The sequence below is a fragment of the Rattus norvegicus genome, chromosome 9, assembly GCF_021556685.1.
Source record: "Rattus norvegicus strain SHRSP/BbbUtx chromosome 9, alternate assembly SHRSP_T2T, whole genome shotgun sequence".
NCBI lineage: Eukaryota > Metazoa > Chordata > Mammalia > Rodentia > Muridae > Rattus > Rattus norvegicus.
In genome coordinates, this window is record NC_141542.1 from 76941687 (window position 1) to 76961059 (window position 19373).

General features: G+C 42.0%; 1 protein-coding gene across 3 annotated transcripts in view; it reads left to right on the forward strand.

Moving 5' to 3' along the window:
- The window catches only part of Cyp20a1 (cytochrome P450, family 20, subfamily a, polypeptide 1), a 49286-nt gene that overhangs the window by 17752 nt on the left and 12161 nt on the right, over positions 1 to 19373 (forward strand). For all 3 annotated transcript variants that reach the window (XM_087566231.1, XM_087566232.1, NM_199401.1), the window contains 4 exon segments: positions 551 to 718; positions 4479 to 4557; positions 9511 to 9626; positions 10426 to 10480. In XM_087566231.1, the coding sequence (XP_087422357.1) occupies positions 551 to 718; positions 4479 to 4557; positions 9511 to 9626; positions 10426 to 10480 (418 nt within the window).

The window sequence follows — 19373 nt, forward strand, 5'->3', positions numbered from 1 at the left end:
CATTGTTGCAAGTGACTGCAGGGTCACAGCTGAAGGTAAAATCAAGGTTTTATTTTGCTGTGCTGTCAAGTTCGTAGTCTTTTACTACATAGTTTTTATTTCACAGGGAATTTGATAAGTCTGTGGGGAGGGAAAGGCTGACAGAGGCTCTGAGAGGTTCCTCCTTTTAGAGCGGTGTCCAGCACTTTGACATTGTCACACTTGTGGATTGAGTCACAGCCACTTGGGTAAATAAATCTCTACTGTTTGAAATCGACATTAATATTTTTTATTCTGTTTAAAGTCCATTAGATATAATATTTTTTCCATCCTGAATTTTTAGCTTATATTTTCTATGTTTATTGTAGTGTATTTATTCTGTCTTATTTTAGAAATCGTTTTTATTTTTACTGAAGTGAAGGCCAAACCATTGCAGATTGCAGCTGAGACACAGCCAGGAATGCCTGCCTGCTTGATTTGGTTACACAGTTTATTTACATGGCCGTCTTACTGAATCCCTTGTAAGATTTAGGGAGCGCAAAATAAAGTGTTATTTTTCTGTTCTTTTCAGCTCTCAGAAGAATTATTAGACAAATGGCTGTCCTACCCAGAGACCCAGCACATACCTCTGAGCCAGCATATGCTTGGTTTTGCTTTGAAGTTTGTCACACGGATGGTACTGGGTGACACATTTGAAGGTGAACAGGAAGTCATCCGATTCCAAAAGATTCACGGCACAGTGAGTAGTGAGTCAAGGAAAAAATGATTCTTTCATCAGGCTGAGTAGTCGAATGTTGACTTTACCTCTGAAGAAGGTGTGTGTGTGTGTGTGTGTGTGGCGTTTATTTGTGCATGTATACCCATGTATGTGATGGTATCTTCCTCTTAATTTGTTTCATCTTAGTTTTGAGACAGTATCTCTTCCAAAGCCCTCAGCTTGTGGATTAGTTAGACTGACTGGCCAGGGAGCTCCTGGGCTCTGAGCATCCTTCAGCACAGGGTTATAGGTGTGCGGTAGCCGTGGCTGGCTTTCTGTGTGGATGCCGGGGCTCTGGTTCTCATGTTTGCATAGCAGGCATTTTACCAACTGAGCCATCTTCCCAAATGTGTGCCTTAACATTTAAGCATCTTCTTTTTGATCTAACAAGAACAATGGAAGCTAATTGGTGTAGTGTTTGTGTGTGTGTGTGTTTTCTTTTTAGATAAATACTTTTTGAAATGTAAAAAGTGTCTAATTAAATTTAAAAAATTTAAAACTTAACCAGTGTGTTATAAAAGTAATATTAAATTCTAAAGGGAAGGGGCTGGGGATTTGGCTCAGTAGTAGAGCGCTTACCTAGGAAGCGCAAGGCTCTGGGTTCGGTCCCCAGCTCCGAAAAAAAAGAACAAAAAAAAAAAAAATTCTAAAGGGAAGAGAAAGGCTAGGGGCTGGGGATTTAGCTCAGTGGTAGAGCGCTTACCTAGGAAGCGCAAGGCCCTGGGTTCAGTCCCCAGCTCCGGAAAAAAAAAAAAAAAAAAAAAAAAAAGAAAGGCTAGAAGCTAATAGAACTAGATAGTGTCTTACATAGAAAGTTCAGCGCAGTCATTGGAGCGTGAAGACACTAATGAGGTGAGCGTGATTAGCAGCGAGACTAACTCAGTCTAAATTGAGTAGCACTGTCTTTCCTATACTCACATGTGGAGTCCTTAAATTAGTTTCAACATGAGAGCACTTATTTTCTGAAATCATATGTAGGTCATGAACCCTACCACTCCTCAGATTTGAGAAATTATTCCTAACATTATTTAAGTCTACAAGAGATTTTTTTCCTTCCTTCCTTCCTTCCTTCCTTCCTTCCTTTCTTTCTTCCTTTATTCCTTCCTTCCTTCCTTCCTTCCTTCCTTTCTTTCCTTCTTTCTTTCCTTCTTCCTTCCTTCCTTCCTTCCTTCCTTTCTTTCTTCCTTCCTTCCTTCCTTCTTTTCTTCCTTCCTTCCTTCCTCCCTCCCTCTCTTTCTTTCTTTCTTTCTTTCTTTCTTTCTTCCTTCCTTCCTTCCTTTCTTTCCTTCTTTCTTTCCTTCTTCCTTCCTTTCTTTCTTCCTTCCTTCCTTCCTTCCTTCCTTCCTTCCTTCCTTCCTCCCTCCCTCCCTCCCTCCCTCTCTCTCCCTCTCTTCCTTCCTTCCTTCCTTCCTTCCTTCCTTCCTTTTTCGAGACAGAGTCTCACTGTGTACCCTGTCTCTCCTCGATCTGGCCATGTAGATTAGGCTAGCCTCAAACCCACAGAGATCTTCCCTCTTCCCACCCCTACTGGGATCAAAGGCGTATACCATCGCACCGGATCTAATAGTTAAAACAAGGTATTTTAACTATCAAACAATAGTTAAAATAGTTCTAAACAAGAATCACCAGGAACTGGAGGGTACTACCTTGTCACTATTTAATACATATGTGTTGATGGGTGCATGTACGTGTGTGTGGAGGCCAGAGGACAACTTCAGATACCATTGTCACGAATGTCATCTGTCTCTGTCTCCCCAGTGCTGTGACTACGGTCCAGTGTCCTCACGCCCACTCTCCTAGTCAAGTTCCTGTAGCTGTGACAAAGCCGTCTGACCAAAAGCAAGCTGGGGAAGAAGAGGGTTCATTCAGCTTACACTTGACATTGTAGTCCATCACTGAGGGAAGTCAGGACAGGAACTCATACAGGGCAGGAACCTGGAGGCAGGAGCTGATGCAGAGGCCATGGAGGGTGCCACTTACTGGCTTGTTCTTCATGGCTTGCTCACCCTGCTTTCTTAAAGAACCAGGACCACCAGCCCAGAGATGGCACCACCCTCAACGGACCCTCCCACCCTTGAGAAAATGCCTTACAGCTGGATCTCATAAAGGCATTTCCTTAACTGAGGCTCCTCCTCTCTAATGGCTCTAGCTTGTGTCCAGTTGACATAAAACTAACCTCTTAAAAATATTTATTTTACGGGTTGGGGATTTAGCTCAGTGGTAGAGTGTTTGCCTAGCAAGCGCAAGGCCCTGGGTTCGGTCCCCAGTTCCGAAAAAAAAAAAATTTATTTTAGCTGGGTGGTGGTAACACATGTCATTAATCCCAGCACTCTGAAGGCACAGGCAGACAGATCTCTGAGTTTGAGGCCAGCCTGGTCTACAAAGTAAGTTCTAGGTCAGCCACATACAAACAAAGGATTTATATCACTGGTTCATACACATGTATGTGCAGTGGTGCATTTGTGCATACATGGAGCCTAGAAGAGGGTATTGGAGTTACAGGCATTTTGCTTGTTAAAGGGACGCTGAGTTCCAAACTCTGGTCCTCATGATTGTGTAGCAAACACTCTTAAACCCTGGGCCTTTTCTCCAATCCTCTGCTTTTCTGTGTGGGAGTCAGGCTCAGGTACTCACACACAAAAGGTAAATGATTTACAGCTGAGCCATCTCCACATTTTGCAAATTTAATTTTTACATTCAAATACTATGAAATGTGCACATTAATAACTTTTGTGGGGTTTCGTTTTTCATGACAGGGTTTCTTTGTGTAGCCTTGGCTGTCCTAGAACTCACTCTGTAGACAAGGCTGGCCTTGAACTCACAGAGATTCTCTTGCTTCTGCCTCCTGAGTGCTGGGAGTAAAGGTGTGTGTCACCACTACCTGACTTACTTTTAAGGTAAGTATTAGAAACAGTTAAACTATTATTCTAAAAATATTTATCCATTCATTAGTGTGTTTTTCCTCTTTTTTTCAGAGTTTTTGAATTGTTACTAAGGATTTGTTTCTTAACTAGTGACCAGTTTTAAAAGTATTTTTTCTGCTTATTGTCTTCAAATATGAAACTAAATTTTAACACTTGCTGGGCTTAAGTTAATGTTTATCAGTATCTCCAGTGAAATAAAAGTTGATAATTACTTGTTATTTATTTAATGCCCTCCTATCTGAGGGGATAAGATATGTATAATAAAATACGTATCTCACTCTGCTGCCTTTTGGTCTCTGTTTCTTTTTCCTCCTCTCCTTTTTTTGGGGGTGGGTTTGAGTGTGGTGAGGAACATATGTCGAGGGTCTTATGTAGCCCAGGCTGGTCTCTATGTAGCCAAGGATGGCCTTGAATTTCCAATCCTCCTCCCACCATCTGGGATTACAGGCAGGGCTCACCACATCCAGGTTCTGTCCTGCTGGGGATCCAATCCAATGCTAAACAGGTGTTCTACCAACCATCCTCAGCCCACATACGCCCTCTACCCCATGGGTGCTGCTTTTAAGAATGGGACGTTTTCATATGCCAGCTGAAATTAGTTTGAAAGAGCCTTGATTGAAATCATTAAAACATATCTGAGCCCTGTTCTCAGAAACCTCGGACCAAATGATCATGCAGTCAGCTGCAAAGGAACAGCTGAGGCGCTCAGATATGCTGCTAAGGGAGAACCTCAGGACCCAACAGTTTATATCACTCAATATTAATATGTAGGAAATCTGTACACCACACATAGTACTTACATGCTTTCTTGTTTTTAGGTGTGGTCTGAGATTGGAAAAGGCTTTCTAGATGGGTCACTTGATAAAAACACCACTCGGAAAAACCAGTATCAAGAGGGTAAGCTTAGCCACTCTCTCCTCCCACACCGCCTTGGCTTTTCTAGACACGGTTTCTCTGTGTAGCACTGGCTGTCCTGGAAATCACTCTGTAGACCAGGCTGGCTTTGAACTCACCTGCTGGGATCAAAGGCGACCACCACCATGTTTGCCCGGCTAGTGTAGCCACTTATAATTAACTGGTTTGGGGTGGTACCAGTTGGCAGGTAGTCTACCTTGGATCTACAGCCAAGGTCTCATCTTCAAATGCTTTTTAAAGGTTTATTTATTATGTAGATGCCTGCATGTACATCAGATCCCATTACAGGTGGTTGTGAGCCACCACGCAGTTGCTGGGAATTGAACTCAGGACCTCTGGAAGAGCAGTCGGTGCTCTTAAACTCTGAGCCGTCTCCCCAGCCCCTCATCTTCAAATTCTAATATGTATTCAGAGATACATGCGGTGATTTTAGTTGTCTTATCTCTGATGGCGAGATCACTTGTCATCTATATTTTCTCTGTGCTTTTTCCTTCTACATTTCATTCAGTGATGATTTTTTCTTCAATGAAAGATAAGAAAAAGCAGTAAGTAGAAGCTGGTACTCACCGCACAGTGAGTACACAATACATAACTTATAGAAAGCATAGGGGACACTAGAAAGCCATTCGGTCGCATGTATTATGAGTAATAAGGGGTAGAACTGTCTCAAAGAAGAAAATAGTATTTGTGACGTTTAAAATGTGACGTTTGGGGTTGGGGATTTAGCTCAGTGGTAGAGCGCTTGCCTAGGAAGCGCAAGGCCCTGGGTTCGGTCCCCAGCTCCGAAAAAAAGAGCCAAAAAAAAAAAAAAATGTGACGTTTGCCATGCATGAGTGTTGTGCCTGCATGTACGTCTGTGTACCACTTGCATGTCTGCTATTACTGAGGCCAGAAGAGAAGTCAGATCCTCTGGAGCTGTAGAGACAACTGTCGGTGTCATGTGGGTGCTAAGAACTGAACCTGGGTCCTCTCAAGAACAGCTAGTGTTTCCAACTGCCCAGTCCTCTTTCCAGCCCCCTCCCTCAAAAAAACTGCCATTATAAAATTGAGTAAAATATTGTCTAAGTTTTCTGGCAGTAATTTATAAGATTTATATATAGGGGCTGGAGAAATGGCTTAACATCCTAGTATCCATGTTGTGAAGATCACAAATACCTGTAATTCCAGCTCTGAGGGATCTGATATCCTCTTACCTCCGAGGGCATCTGCACACATTCACACACGTGCACACAGACACAAAATAGATCGTTGGTAAAGTTGTAAACTAAAAAATAAAATTTATATAGAAAAGCAGTATTGTGTAAGGCCGGGAGTCGACAGCTCGGCTGGTGACACACTGCTGCTCTAGCATGAGGACCTGAGTTCAGATTCCCAGTGGCCATCCGGAGTCTGGGTGTGGTGGTGCACAGTGTAACTCTAGCACTTGAGGGGACATTAGAGGAGGTAGTGGATCCAAGGATTTGCTGGACAGCCAGCCTAGCTGAATACCAACCTCTGTCCAGTGAAGCACCGTCTCTCAAAAAGTAAGGTGCCAGGCCATCAAAAGACTCAGTGGGTCAATGTTTGCTGGGCAAACCTGACTCTGATGTCCGATATCTTCCTCTGTCACTCCTGTCCTTAAGTTCTGAGCCTAGAGCTCACTGACTAGAGGAGACTGGCGAGCCAGCAGGCCCCAGTGACTGTGTCAACCTCCTCAGTGCCTTTTTTCTTCTTTCCATAAGCGATGGGATATTTATCAAGGTCCTTGTAGTTAAGCCCTGGTTCTTCCTCCAAGCCCTGTGTTCCCAGAAATAAGACTCAAACTCAAAATATATTTACAGATACCTTGGCCATATAGCTAGGCTCTACTCTGACTAGATCATCACTAAAATAACCTAATTATTTTAACCTACATTCTGCCAGTTACCTGTGCTCAGGTACCCTGCGTCCATTCCATTTCATCTTTCCCAAGGACCTCCTGTGCCTGGCTCTATCTCAGAATCCTTACTCCTCCAGATGTCCCACCTTCTATTCCCTGCCTAAGCCATAGGCCTTAGGCTTTTTACTTGACAGGTGATGCATCCATACAATACATAAGTTAGTCTCTCTACAGTCCTCATGGTTGTCTATTCTTTTCTTTTTTTCTTTTTTTCAGAGCTGGGGACCAAACGAACCCAGGGCCTTGCGTTTGCTAGGCAAGTGCTCTACCACTGAGCTAAATCCCCAACCCAGTCCTCGTGGTTGTATAGCAAACACTTTACTGAGCAATCCAAGCCCTGCATGTTAATATTTTACTCTGACCTGCTTCATTGCCTCCTTTTAGAATCAGACAGAGTAATGAAAACACAGATCCTGCACAGTGATGTACATGTGTGGTCCCAGCTCCTTGGTACACTGAGGCAAGAGGATCATCAATTGAAGTCAGGAGTTAGAAACCCATCTCCTAAGGGGGAAAAGGGCCTCATGAGAACAACAGATTATTTTCTATACACAGTGGTATTGCTTCATAGTCTTCTCTAAAGTATTTATGACCTACTGTGTGCTGGTTCTCACTGTGTGCACAGGCCACAAAACATCCTGTGCTCATGGTTGCTGTTCTGGGGATCATCCTGACACCCACCAGAAGCTTTTAAAATTCAGTTTGATACGTGCCCTGTGATAGTATTTGTTGTCATTCTCCTCACTTGATGGGTGTATTTAGGTTAATTCCCTTTTGCAAAAAACTATATTTCAGGAATACAATAATTCCCAAGCTTCGTTACACCACAGTATTGTGTTGTTTTGTTTTAATATTGAAATCTGCTCTCTACCTCCACTCAGATTCAATTACTATGATGTGTGACATGTGTTTTACTATTTTTAGAAATTCCTCCCAGGTAATCCTAGTGTGTGGCAGTGTGGGAATTACTGCATTATACCTTCGGCAACTCCTTTCCATGATTAATGTGTAGTCAGTTATTGAAAGCTTCCTACCTTTGGTCAAGATTTATACTGTCTTGGTATATGTTAGGTCTTTGGAGATGTTAATGACTAGGAAGAATTTTTGTGGTACCTCATTCTAGCTGGAAGAAATAAGAAATGATCCAAGTTAGTAAATTTATAGGGAGTTCTGAAAAGAAGGTGGAAAGTGAGGCCAGAAGGAGGCTAGCGCTGTGAGGTGGAGAGGCTACAATGTAGCTATCCTGAAGATGTTGCCGGTGAGGCCAGAGTGAGACTAGAAATGTGCGGTGAAGAGGCTACAATGTAGCTATCCTGACAGTGTTGCCAGTGAGGCTGGAATGAGGGTAGAGATGTGTGGTGGAGAGGTTGCAATGTAGAGGGGTTTTGTTGTTGTTTTGTTTTTTTAAATCTTGGTTGCGGCTGGTAGATGAGAATGCCAGGACAGAGGCAGAGGGAGTAACTCAGGTGCTCTTGCAGTGAAGCAGGCTAGAAAGAGACTAAGGCTTGGATCAGGTGCTAAGCAGCAGGTGATGAGGGACAGAAACAGGAGGGAACAATAGAAAACTCTGTGCTTTGAGGACAACCGTCAGCTGGCTAATGAGTTAGATAGGGAGTAAAAGAGAGTAGAAGACAGGCTGTTAGGCCAGAGTAACTGCAGAATAAAATTATTAGTAAGTAAGTTGGGAAGGTTGGGAAGATGCAATTTTGCAGAGTGATCAAGAGTTCAGTATGTTGGATGCTACGCTTAATATGCATCCGGTATCTAAGTGGAGATGTTGAGTTTGCAGTTAAATTTATGAGTCTGGAGTTTGGAGGAAAAAAAGACCCTGGCTAGAAATAAAAGTTTGGAAGTATTTGTTATATAGTTTTAAAATCTTAAGACCGGAGATCACCAAGATAGCAAATATAGATTAAAAGGGAGGTCCAGAACAGAGCCCTTAGGTAGTGAGTTCTAAGCCATCATGGGTCAAACAAGGAGACTCTGTCTTAAAACAGACAAACAAATGGACAGATGGAAGGATGGGAGGAAGGAAGGAAGGGAAAAGAAAAAAGAAAAGAAGGAAGAAAGAAAAAAGAAATAAGCGACAACCCAGACCTTGGACATTCCACCCTTAAAACATTCAAGAGCCAGGAAGAGGTTAAAATGAGACTTGGCCCGCCAGTGGGGCTTGTATAGCAGCCATGGAGTATCAGTCAGGTCCTGGGAGCCATTGCAAACAGTGTGTCTTCACATCACCAGTGAAGGGACGCGTCAGCCAAGATGAGCAATGAAGCAAATCTGTGCACAGTTTTAGTGGAGTTGATTATCTGTTATTTTTGTCTTTTAGGATTGAGAATTTACATTTCTCCTTGTTTCATGTCTGTTTCTGTCTTTCGATGAGTGATCCTTGATTTGAGAGGCGCTGAACAGTTAAGAAGACTGAATGTAGAAGGAAGGATTGATATTAATGGAGAGATATGTATATTTGGAGGCCTGTGTGGTGTTAGAATTATTTACATTTGTGCCTGGGTGGTAATAATTTAGGTGTTTCTTTAAAATCAATTATTCCCTGAATTGCATATAGGCATTTTATTCACATTTGCTTATTTGCTTGTGTTTTAGGGCAGGGTTTCTCTATGTAGCCCTGGCTGTCTTGGAACTCCTTTGTGATTTCTTTACAATCAACAAATCAGTTATCCTTGAATTTAGTTATTTATTTATTTGTTTATTGATTGATTGATTTTTCAGGACAGGATTTCTCTATGTAGTACTGACTGTCCTAGAACTCGATTTTTAGACTAGGTTGGCTCAAACTGACAAAGGTTTGCCTGCTTCTGCCTCCTGAATGTAGCTGAAATTTAACACAAAAAGAAAGAAAGAAACATGATTTAAATATAAATTTGCCTTAAAAATTATTGGTTACTGTTTTTAAAGTTTTTGTTCTGTACATGGAAACATTGGACAGAATTATTCTTAGGAGGTTTAATTTCCACAAATGCTTATATTGTGATTTTTTTTTCTTTTTAATTTTTAAGCTCTCATGCAATTGGAAGCTATTTTAAAGAAAATCATAAAGGAACGAAAAGGAGGGGACTTCAGTCAACATACCTTCATTGACTCCTTAGTACAGAGAAACCTTAATGAGCAGCAGGTAATGGAATCTTGATTGGTTATGAAGAGGTCACATGGGCATAGAGTGCTTCTCTTCCGGTGCAAATGGCCTCCAGGAAGTCAGGGCGTCTCATTTGTTATGGGTAGGCAGAGGCAGGCTAATTTCTGTGAGTTCTAGAGCAGCCTACACTGTGAGACAATCTCTGGAAAAACAAAACAAAAGGCATTGCAAGGTAGGATCCATCCATGACAGGGAGGACGGGGGGGGGGGGGGGGGGGGGGGTGAGAGCAACCAGAATGCATTGTGTACATGTCTGATTGTCAAAGGACAAATTTCACTAAAAATGATGGAAAAAGGTGAAACTGACACAGGAAGAAGATGGTCAGTCCAGGATTTAGAGTTGTATTTGCCCTTTAATGTGTAAATGTGTGAGCCTGTGAGTTTGCATACACCAGTGTGTGCAGGAGCCCTCAGAAAAGGGTGTTAGATTCTCTAAACTGCAGCTACAGGCAGGTGGGAGCTGCCCACTGAGGTTGTTTGGAACCAGCCCTGTGCACAGGAATCAAGTCCTGTGCCCCGTGCAAGAGCAGTGAGTGTGCGAGAGCAGTGAGGGCTCAGAAGGCTGAGTCACCTCTCCCTCTGGTCCAGCAGCCCTTACCCTCGATCGACTCTCTGATTACACGGATTTTGGGTTCGATGAAGACCTAGTAAAGAAATAATAATATATCCTCCTCCCAGCTTTTTGTTGAGACTAATTTTATACTCTAGATTATCTTAGTAGAGCCTGGTAAAGGCCACCTTGCATCTCATACTTTCTGAACTCAGTTTGCTTTTGTAGATCCTAGAGGACAGTGTGGTGTTCTCTCTGGCCGGCTGCATAGTAACCGCAAGGTGTAAGTAGCAATCATTTTCTGTCTCAGATGATAACAAAGCAGACACTGCTGAAGCTCTTCTAAAACCAAGACACACTACAAGAATCCCTTTGTAGTTTCCCTTCCTTGTTTAAAAAGCTCATTTCGCTTCGTCTGCCACACCCCCCTACCCCACCCCCCTCCCCATCCCCCTGTATTCGATTTCACGTTTGAAGATTGCCTCAAAAACTTGAAACACTTTATGGATTGTGGATTCTAGTTAGTGCCTTTCAAATGAACTGCTATCAACACCTTTCCTGAAGGAGTGGTCCTTTTCCCGCCGCTCCTCCCCCTCCTCTGGTGCTAAGGGTTGAATCCAAGTCTTTGTCCCACAGATAAACAGCCCCCACTGAGTCCCAGCCAGGCCTCTTGCTGCTTTTCATTGATTCCGGTGGAACCCTGAAAGGGCCTGGAGTCCACAGAGATCATGATTTGAAAGAACTCTTTTGGAACTGGAGATGAGTTCTATTTAAAATTCTAGATGTGTGACCTTTGCCAGTTTGTAGATTTATAGAGAACAGCACATTGATACAGTATTTATAAAAATATTTATAAACATAAAAATGCATAATATAAAATGATCCCAGGAAGTGGTACCGGCTTAAAATGTAGAAAATTCTATGTTCACTTAAGGACTTCATTATATGTCTTCATTTCAAGCATAGATTTTTAGACTGGTTAGGCAGGCCACGCATTTCTCCTCTTTAACCCCTAGATGTATCTAGGTATTACAGAGAAAATGAAATTTATGCAGATGTCTCAACTATTTTAATTTTTTTCTTGCATTTACTTATCTGTTGTGATGGTAGTGGGCACGTGCCACAGTGTGAGCAGGCAGTTGGAGTCCAGCTTGTCATGTAGGTCCCAGGGATTGAACTCAAGTCATTAGGCTTGCCAGCAAGTGCCTTTACCTGCTGAGCCGATCAACTTTTTTATTCTTTTAATGTTTGTCTGTTTTAAGTCTATGTAATAGTAAAGATATATCTTTTCTTTCTTTTTTTTTTTTAAGATTTATTTATTTTATATATGTGAGTACACTGTCGCTGTCTTCAGACACAGCAGAAGAGGGCATCAGATCCCATTACAGATGGTTGTGAGCCACCATGTGGTTGCTGGGAATTGAACTCAGGACCTCTGGAAGAGCAGTCTGTGCTCTTAACCTCTGAGCCATCTCTCCAGCCCAAGATGTATCTTTTCTAAAGCGTTTTTGTTTGTTTTTATTTTTTTTAATGTCATTAACCCAGGCACGGTAACACATGTCTAAATTCCAGTACTGAGGAAGATGAGTTGGGAGGATCACAAGTTCCAGGCTAGCCAGACCCAGTCCAAAACAGAAACAAAATAAAACTCAGTTTATCATGCTGTACACACCACAAAAATTGGTCATCTCAAAGGTAGAATTAATAGCTAAATCTCATTTTTAGTTTTTAGGGAGAGTTTGTAAAGAGTGTTGCGATTTATTTCTTTGTATGTATGCTGTGACTTCTTTAAAAGGTGTGTTTATTTTACACGTACAAATGTTTTCTTCATATAGTATGTGTCTTAGTTAGGGTTTTACTGCTGTGAACAGACACCATAACCAATACAAGTCTTACAAAGGACAGCATTTAACTGGCACTGGCTTATGAGTTAAGAGGTTCAGTCCAGGCAGGCACAGGACAGGCAAAGATGAGAGTTCGACCTCTTTCTTTGAAGGCTGCTAGCAGAATAGTCACTCCCAGGCAGCTAGGACCAGGGTATTAAAACCCACACTCACCAGGCTACACCTTCTAGTAGTGCCACTTCCTGGGCTGAGCATATACAAATCATCACAGTATGTGTACCACATATTTGTCTCCATTGCCTTCGGAAATCAGAGGGAGGCTTCAGATCCCTAAGAGTTACTGATGGTTGCTGGAAATCAAAGCTGGATCTTATGCAAAAACAAGCGATTTTCCCAGCTATGACTTAAAGAGGCCTCTGGAGTTTTCGAAAGTCAGGAGGTCAGGAACTTTTTTTTTTTTTTTTTTATTAACTTGAGTATTTCTTATATACATTTCGAGTGTTATTCCCTTTCCCGGTTTCCGGGCAAACATCCCCTTCCCCCCTCCCCTTCCTTATGGGTGTTCCCCTCCCAACCCTCCCCCCATTGCTGCCCTCCCCCCCATAGTCTAGTTCACTGGGGGTTCAGTCTTAGCAGGACCCAGGGCTTACCCTTCCACTGGTGCTCTTACTAGGATATTCATTGCTACCTATGGGGTCAGAGTCCAGGGTCAGTCCATGTATAGTCTTTAGGTAGTGGCTTAGTCCCTGGAAGCTCTGGTTGCTTGACATTGTTGTACATATGGGGTCTCGAGCCCCTTCAAGCTCTTCCAGTTCTTTCTCTGATTCCTTCAACAGGGGACCTATTCTCAGTTCAGTGGTTTGCTGCTGGCATTCGCCTCTGTATTTGCTGTATTCTGGCTGTGTCTCTCAGGAGCGATCTACATCCGGCTCCTGTCGGTCTGCACTTCTTTGCTTCATCCATCTTGTCTAATTGGGTGGCTGTATATGTATGGGCCACATGTGGGGCAGGCTCTGAATGGGTGTTCCTTCAGTCTCTGTTTTAATCTTTGCCTCTCCCTTCCCTGCCAAGGGTATTCTTTTTCCTCATTTAAAGAAGGAGTGAAGCATTCACATTTTGATCATCCATCTTGAGTTTTGTTTGTTCTAGGGATCTAGGGTAATTCAAGCATTTGGGCTAATAGCCACTTATCAATGAGTGCATACCATGTATGTCTTTCTGTGATTGGGTTAGCTCACTCAGGATGATATTTTCCAGTTCCAACCATTTGCCTACGAATTTCATAAACTCGTTGTTTTTGATAGCTGAGTAATATTCCATTGTGTAGATGTACCACATTTTCTGTATCCATTCCTCTGTTGAAGGGCATCTGGGTTCTTTCCAGTTTCTGGCTATTATAAATAAGGCTGCGATGAACATAGTGGAGCACGTGTCTCTTTTATATGTTGAGGCATCTTTTGGGTATATGCCCAAGAGAGGTATAGCTGGATCCTCAGGCAGTTCAATGTCCAATTTTCTGAGGAACCTCCAGACTGATTTCCAGAATGGTTTTACCAGTCTGCAACCCCACCAACAATGGAGGAGTGTTCCTCTTTCTCCACATCCTCGCCAGCATCTGCTGTCACCTGAGTTTTTGATCTTAGCCAATCGCACTGGTGTGAGGTGAAATCTCAGGGTTGTTTTGATTTGCATTTCCCTTATGACTAAAGATGTTGAACATTTCTTTAGGTGTTTCTCAGCCATTCGGCATTCCTCAGCTGTGAATTCTTTGTTTAGCTCTGAACCCCATTTTTAATAGGGTTATTTGTTTCCCTGCGGTCTAACTTCTTGAGTTCTTTGTATATTTTGGATATAAGGCCTCTATCTGTTGTAGGATTGGTAAAGATCTTTTCCCAATCTGTTGGTTGCCGTTTTGTCCTAACCACAGTGTCCTTTGCCTTACAGAAGCTTTGCAGTTTTATGAGATCCCATTTGTCGATTCTTGATCTTAGAGCATTAGCCATTGGTGTTTTGTTCAGGAAATTTTTTCCAGTGCCCATGTGTTCCAGATGCTTCCCTAGTTTTTCTTCTATTAGTTTGAGTGTGTCTGGTTTGATGTGGAGGTCCTTGATCCACTTGGACTTAAGCTTTGTACAGGGTGATAGGCATGGATCGATCTGCATTCTTCTACATGTTGACCTCCAGTTGAACCAGCACCATTTGCTGAAAATGCTATCTTTTTTCCATTGGATGGTTTTGGCTCCTTTGTCAAAAATCAAGTGACCATAGGTGTGTGGGTTCATTTCTGGGTCTTCAATTCTATTCCATTGGTCTATCTGTCTGTCTCTGTACCAATACCATGCAGTTTTTATCACTATTGCTCTGTAATACTGCTTGAGTTCAGGGATAGTGATTCCCCCTGAAGTCCTTTTATTGTTGAGGATAGCTTTAGCTATCCTGGGTTTTTTGTTATTCCAGATGAATTTGCAAATTGTTCTGTCTAACTCTTTGAAGAATTGGATTGGTATTTTGATGGGGATTGCATTGAATCTGTAGATTGCTTTTGGTAAAATGGCCATTTTTACTATATTAATCCTGCCAATCCATGAGCATGGGAGATCTTTCCATCTTCTGAGGGCGTCTTCAATTTCTTTCCTCAGTGTCTTGAAGTTCTTATTGTACAGATCTTTTACTTGCTTGGTTAAAGTCTCACCGAGGTACTTTATATTATTTGGGTCTATTATGAAGGGTGTCGTTTCCCTAATTTCTTTCTCGGCTTGTTTCTCTTTTGTATAGAGGAAGGCAACTGATTTATTTGAGTTAATTTTATACCCAGCCACTTTGCTGAAGTTGTTTATCAGCTTTAGTAGTTCTCTGGTGGAACTTTTGGGATCACTTAAATATACTATCATATCATCTGCAAATAGTGATATTTTGACCTCTTCTTTTCCGATCTGTATCCCCTTGATCTCCTTTTGTTGTCTGATTGCTCTGGCTAGAACTTCAAGAACTATATTGAATAAGTAGGGAGAGAGTGGGCAGCCTTGTCTAGTCCCTGATTTTAGTGGGATTGCTTCAAGTTTCTCTCCATTTAGTTTAATGTTAGCAACTGGTTTGCTGTATATGGCTTTTACTATGTTTAGGTATGGGCCTTGAATTCCTATTCTTTCCAGGACTTTTATCATGAAGGGGTGTTGAATTTTGTCAAATGCTTTCTCAGCGTCTAATGAAATGATCATGTGGTTCTGTTCTTTCAGTTTGTTTATATTATGGATCACGTTGATGGTTTTCCGTATTTTAAACCATCCCTGCATGCCTGGGATGAAGCCTACTTGATCATGGTGGATGATTGTTTTGATGTGCTCTTGGATTCGGTTTGCCAGAATTTTATTGAGTATTTTTGCGTGGATATTCATAAGGGAAATTGGTCTGAAGTTCTCTTTCTTTGTTGTGTCTTTGTGTGGTTTAGGTATAAGAGTAATTGTGGCTTCGTAGAAGGTATTCGGTAGTGATCCATCTGTTTCAATTTTGTGGAATAGTTTGGATAATATTGGTATGAGGTCTTCTATGAAGGTCTGATAGAATTCTGCACTAAACCCGTCTGGACCTGGGCTCTTTTTGGTTGGGAGACCTTTAATGACTGCTTCTATTTCCTTAGGAGTTATGGGTTTGTTTAACTGGTTTATCTGTTCCTGATTTAACTTCGATACCTGGTATCTGTCTAGGAAATTGTCCATTTCCTGAAGATTTTCAAGTTTTGTTGAATATAGGCTTTTATAGTAAGATCTGATGATTTTTTGAATTTCCTCTGAATCTGTAGTTATGTCTCCCTTTTCATTTCTGATTTTGTTAATTTGGACGCACTCTCTGTGTCCTCTCGTTAGTCTGGCTAAGGGTTTATCTATCTTGTTGATTTTCTCAAAGAACCAACTTTTGGTTCTGTTGATTCTTTCTATGGTCCTTTTTGTTTCTACTTGGTTGATTTCAGCTCTGAGTTTGATTATTTCCTGCCTTCTACTCCTCCTGGGTGTATTTGCTTCTTTTTGTTCTAGAGCTTTTAGGTGTGCTGTCAAGCTGCTGACATATGCTCTTTCCTGTTTCTTTCTGCAGGCACTCAGCGCTATGAGTTTTCCTCTTAGCACAGCTTTCATTGTGTACCATAAGTTTGGGTATGTTGTACCTTCATTTTCATTAAATTCTAAAAAGTTTTTAATTTCTTTCTTTATTTCTTCCTTGACTAGGTTATCATTGAGTAGAGCATTGTTCAATTTCCACGTATATGTGGGCATTCTTCCCTTATTGTTATTGAAGACCAGTTTTAGGCCGTGGTGGTCTGATAGCACGCATGGGATTATTTCTATCTTTCTGTACCTGTTGAGGCCCGTTTTTTGACCAATTATATGGTCAATTTTGGAGAAAGTACCATGAGGAGCTGAGAAGAAGGTATATCCTTTTGCTTTAGGATAGAATGTTCTATAAATATCTGTTAAGTCCATTTGGCTCATGACTTCTCTTAGTCTGTCTACGTCTCTGTGTAATTTCTGTTTCCATGATCTGTCCATTGATGAGAGTGGTGTGTTGAAATCTCCCACTATTATTGTGTGAGGTGCAATGTGTGTTTTGAGCTTTAGTAAGGTTTCTTTTACGTACGTAGGTGCCCTTGTATTTGGGGCATAGATATTTAGGATTGAGAGTTCATCTTGGTGGATTTTTCCTTTGATGAATATGAAGTGTCCTTCCTTATCTTTTTTGATGACTTTTAGTTGAAAATTGATTTTATTTGATATTAGAATGGCTACTCCAGCTTGCTTCTTCTGACCATTTGCTTGGAAAGTTGTTTTCCAGCCTTTCACTCTGAGGTAGTGTCTGTCTTTGTCTCTGAGGTGTGTTTCCTGTAGGCAGCAGAATGCAGGGTCCTCGTTGCATATCCAGTTTGTTAATCTATTTCTTTTTATTGGGGAGTTGAGGCCATTGATGTTGAGAGATATTAAGGAATAGTGATTATTGCTTCCCGTTATATTCATATTTGGATGTGAGGTTATGTTTGTGTGCTTTCATTCTCTTTGTTTTGTTGCCAAGACGATTAGTTTCTTGCTTCTTCTAGGGTATAGCTTGCCTCCTTATGTTGGGCTTTACCATTTATTATCCTTTGTAGTGCTGGATTTGTAGAAAGATTTGTGTAAATTTGGTTTTGTCATGGAATATCTTGGTTTCTCCATCTATGTTAATTGAGAGTTTTGCAGGATACAGTAACCTGGGCTGGCATTTGTGTTCTCTTAGGGTCTTAATGACATCAGTCCAGGATCTTCTGGCCTTCATAGTTTCTGGCGAGAAGTCTGGTGTGATTCTGATAGGTCTGCCTTTATATGTTACTTGACCTTTTTCCCTTACTGCTTTTAATATTCTTTCTTTATTTTGTGCGTTTGGTGTTTTGACTATTATGTGACGGGAGGTGTTTCTTTTCTGGTCCAATCTATTTGGAGTTCTGTAGGCTTCTTGTATGTCTATGGGTATCTCTTTTTTTAGGTTAGGGAAGTTTTCTTCTATGATTTTGTTGAAGATATTTACTGGTCCTTTGAGCTGGGAGTCTTCACTCTCTTCTATACCTATTATCCTTAGGTTTGATCTTCTCATTGAGTCCTGGATTTCCTGTATGTTTTGGACCAGTAGCTTTTTCTGCTTTACATTATCTTTGACAGTTGAGTCAATGATTTCTATGGAATCTTCTGCTCCTGAGATTCTCTCTTCCATCTCTTGTATTCTGTTGGTGAAGCTTGTATCTACAGCTCCTTGTCTCTTCTTTTGGTTTTCTATATCCAGGGTTGTTTCCATGTGTTCTTTCTTGATTGCTTCTATTTCCATTTTTAATTCCTTCAACTGTTTGATTGTGTTTTCCTGGAATTCTTTCAGGGATTTCTGCGATTCTTTCAGGGATTTTTGCGATTCCTCTCTGTAGGCTTCTACTTGTTTATTAATGTTTTCCTGTGTTTCCCTAAGGGAGTTCTTCACGTCTTTCTTGAAGTCCTCCAGCATCATGATCAAATATGATTTTGAAACTAGATCTTGCTTTTCTGGTGTGTTTGGATATTCCGTGTTTGCTTTGGTGGGAGAATTGGGCTCCGATGATGGCATGTAGTCTTGGTTTCTGTTGCTTGGGTTCCTGCGCTTGCCTCTCGCCATCAGATTATCTCTAGTGTTACTTTGTTCTGCTATTTCTGACAGTGGCTAGACTGTCCTATAAGCCTGTGTGTCAGGAGTGCTGTAGACCTGTTTTCCTCCCTTTCAGTCAGTTATGGGGACAGTGTGTTCTGCTTTCGGGCGTGTAGTTTTTCCTCTCTACAGGTCTTCAGCTGTGCCTGTGGGCCTGTGTCTTGAGTTCACCAGGCAGCTTTCTTGCAGCAGAAAAATTGGTCTTACCTGTGGTCCCGAGGCTCAAGTTCGCTCGTGGGGTGCTGCCCACGGGCTCTCTGCAGCGGCAGCAACCAGGAAGACCTGTGCCACCCCTTCTGGGAGCTTCAGTGCACCAGGGTTCCAGATGGCCTTTGGTGTTTTCCTCTGGCGTCCGAGTTGTGTGTGCAGAGAGCAGTCTCTTCTGGTTTCCCAGGCTTGTCTGCCTCTCTGAAGGTTTAGCTCTCCCTCCCACAGGATTTGGGTGCAGAGAACTATTTATCCGGTCTGTTTCCTTCAGGTTCCGGCGGTGTCTCAGGCAGGGGTCCTGCCGCTCCTGGGCCCTCCCCCACGGAAGCCCAGAGGCCTTATACAGTTTCCTCTTGGGCCAGGGATGTGGGCAGGGGTGGGCAGTGTTGGTGGTCTCTTCCGCTCTGCAGCCTCAGGAGTGCCCACCTGACCAGGCGGTTGGGTCTCTCTCTCATGGGGTCTGGGAGCAGAGAGCTGCTGCCGAGGTCAGGAACTTTAACTGAAGTTCTCACCACTCCATTTCTTAGTCTTGGTGAACCTATTTCTGTATTCTCTACTTTTCTAAACATAGTTATTTCCAGATGACCCTTGTTTGTTTTTTGTTTTTCTTGAAGATTTATTTACTTTTAGTTTATGGGCATTGATATTTTGCCTGCATGTCTGTCTATGAAGGTACTAATTCCCCTAGAATTGGAGCCACACACAGTTGTGAGCTGCCATGTGGGTGCTTGGAATTGAACCCAGGTCCTTTCAAAGAGCAGCCAGAGCTCCTAACCACTGAACCATCTCTCCAGCCCCTATTTCTTTTGTTTGTCAAGACAAGGTTTCTCTGTGTAGCCTTGGCTGTCTTGGAACTTGGTCTGTATAGATGTCTCTTAAGATGCCTTTTAGCTAAGAAATTAATATCAAATATCTACAAATTACATTTTTAAACTA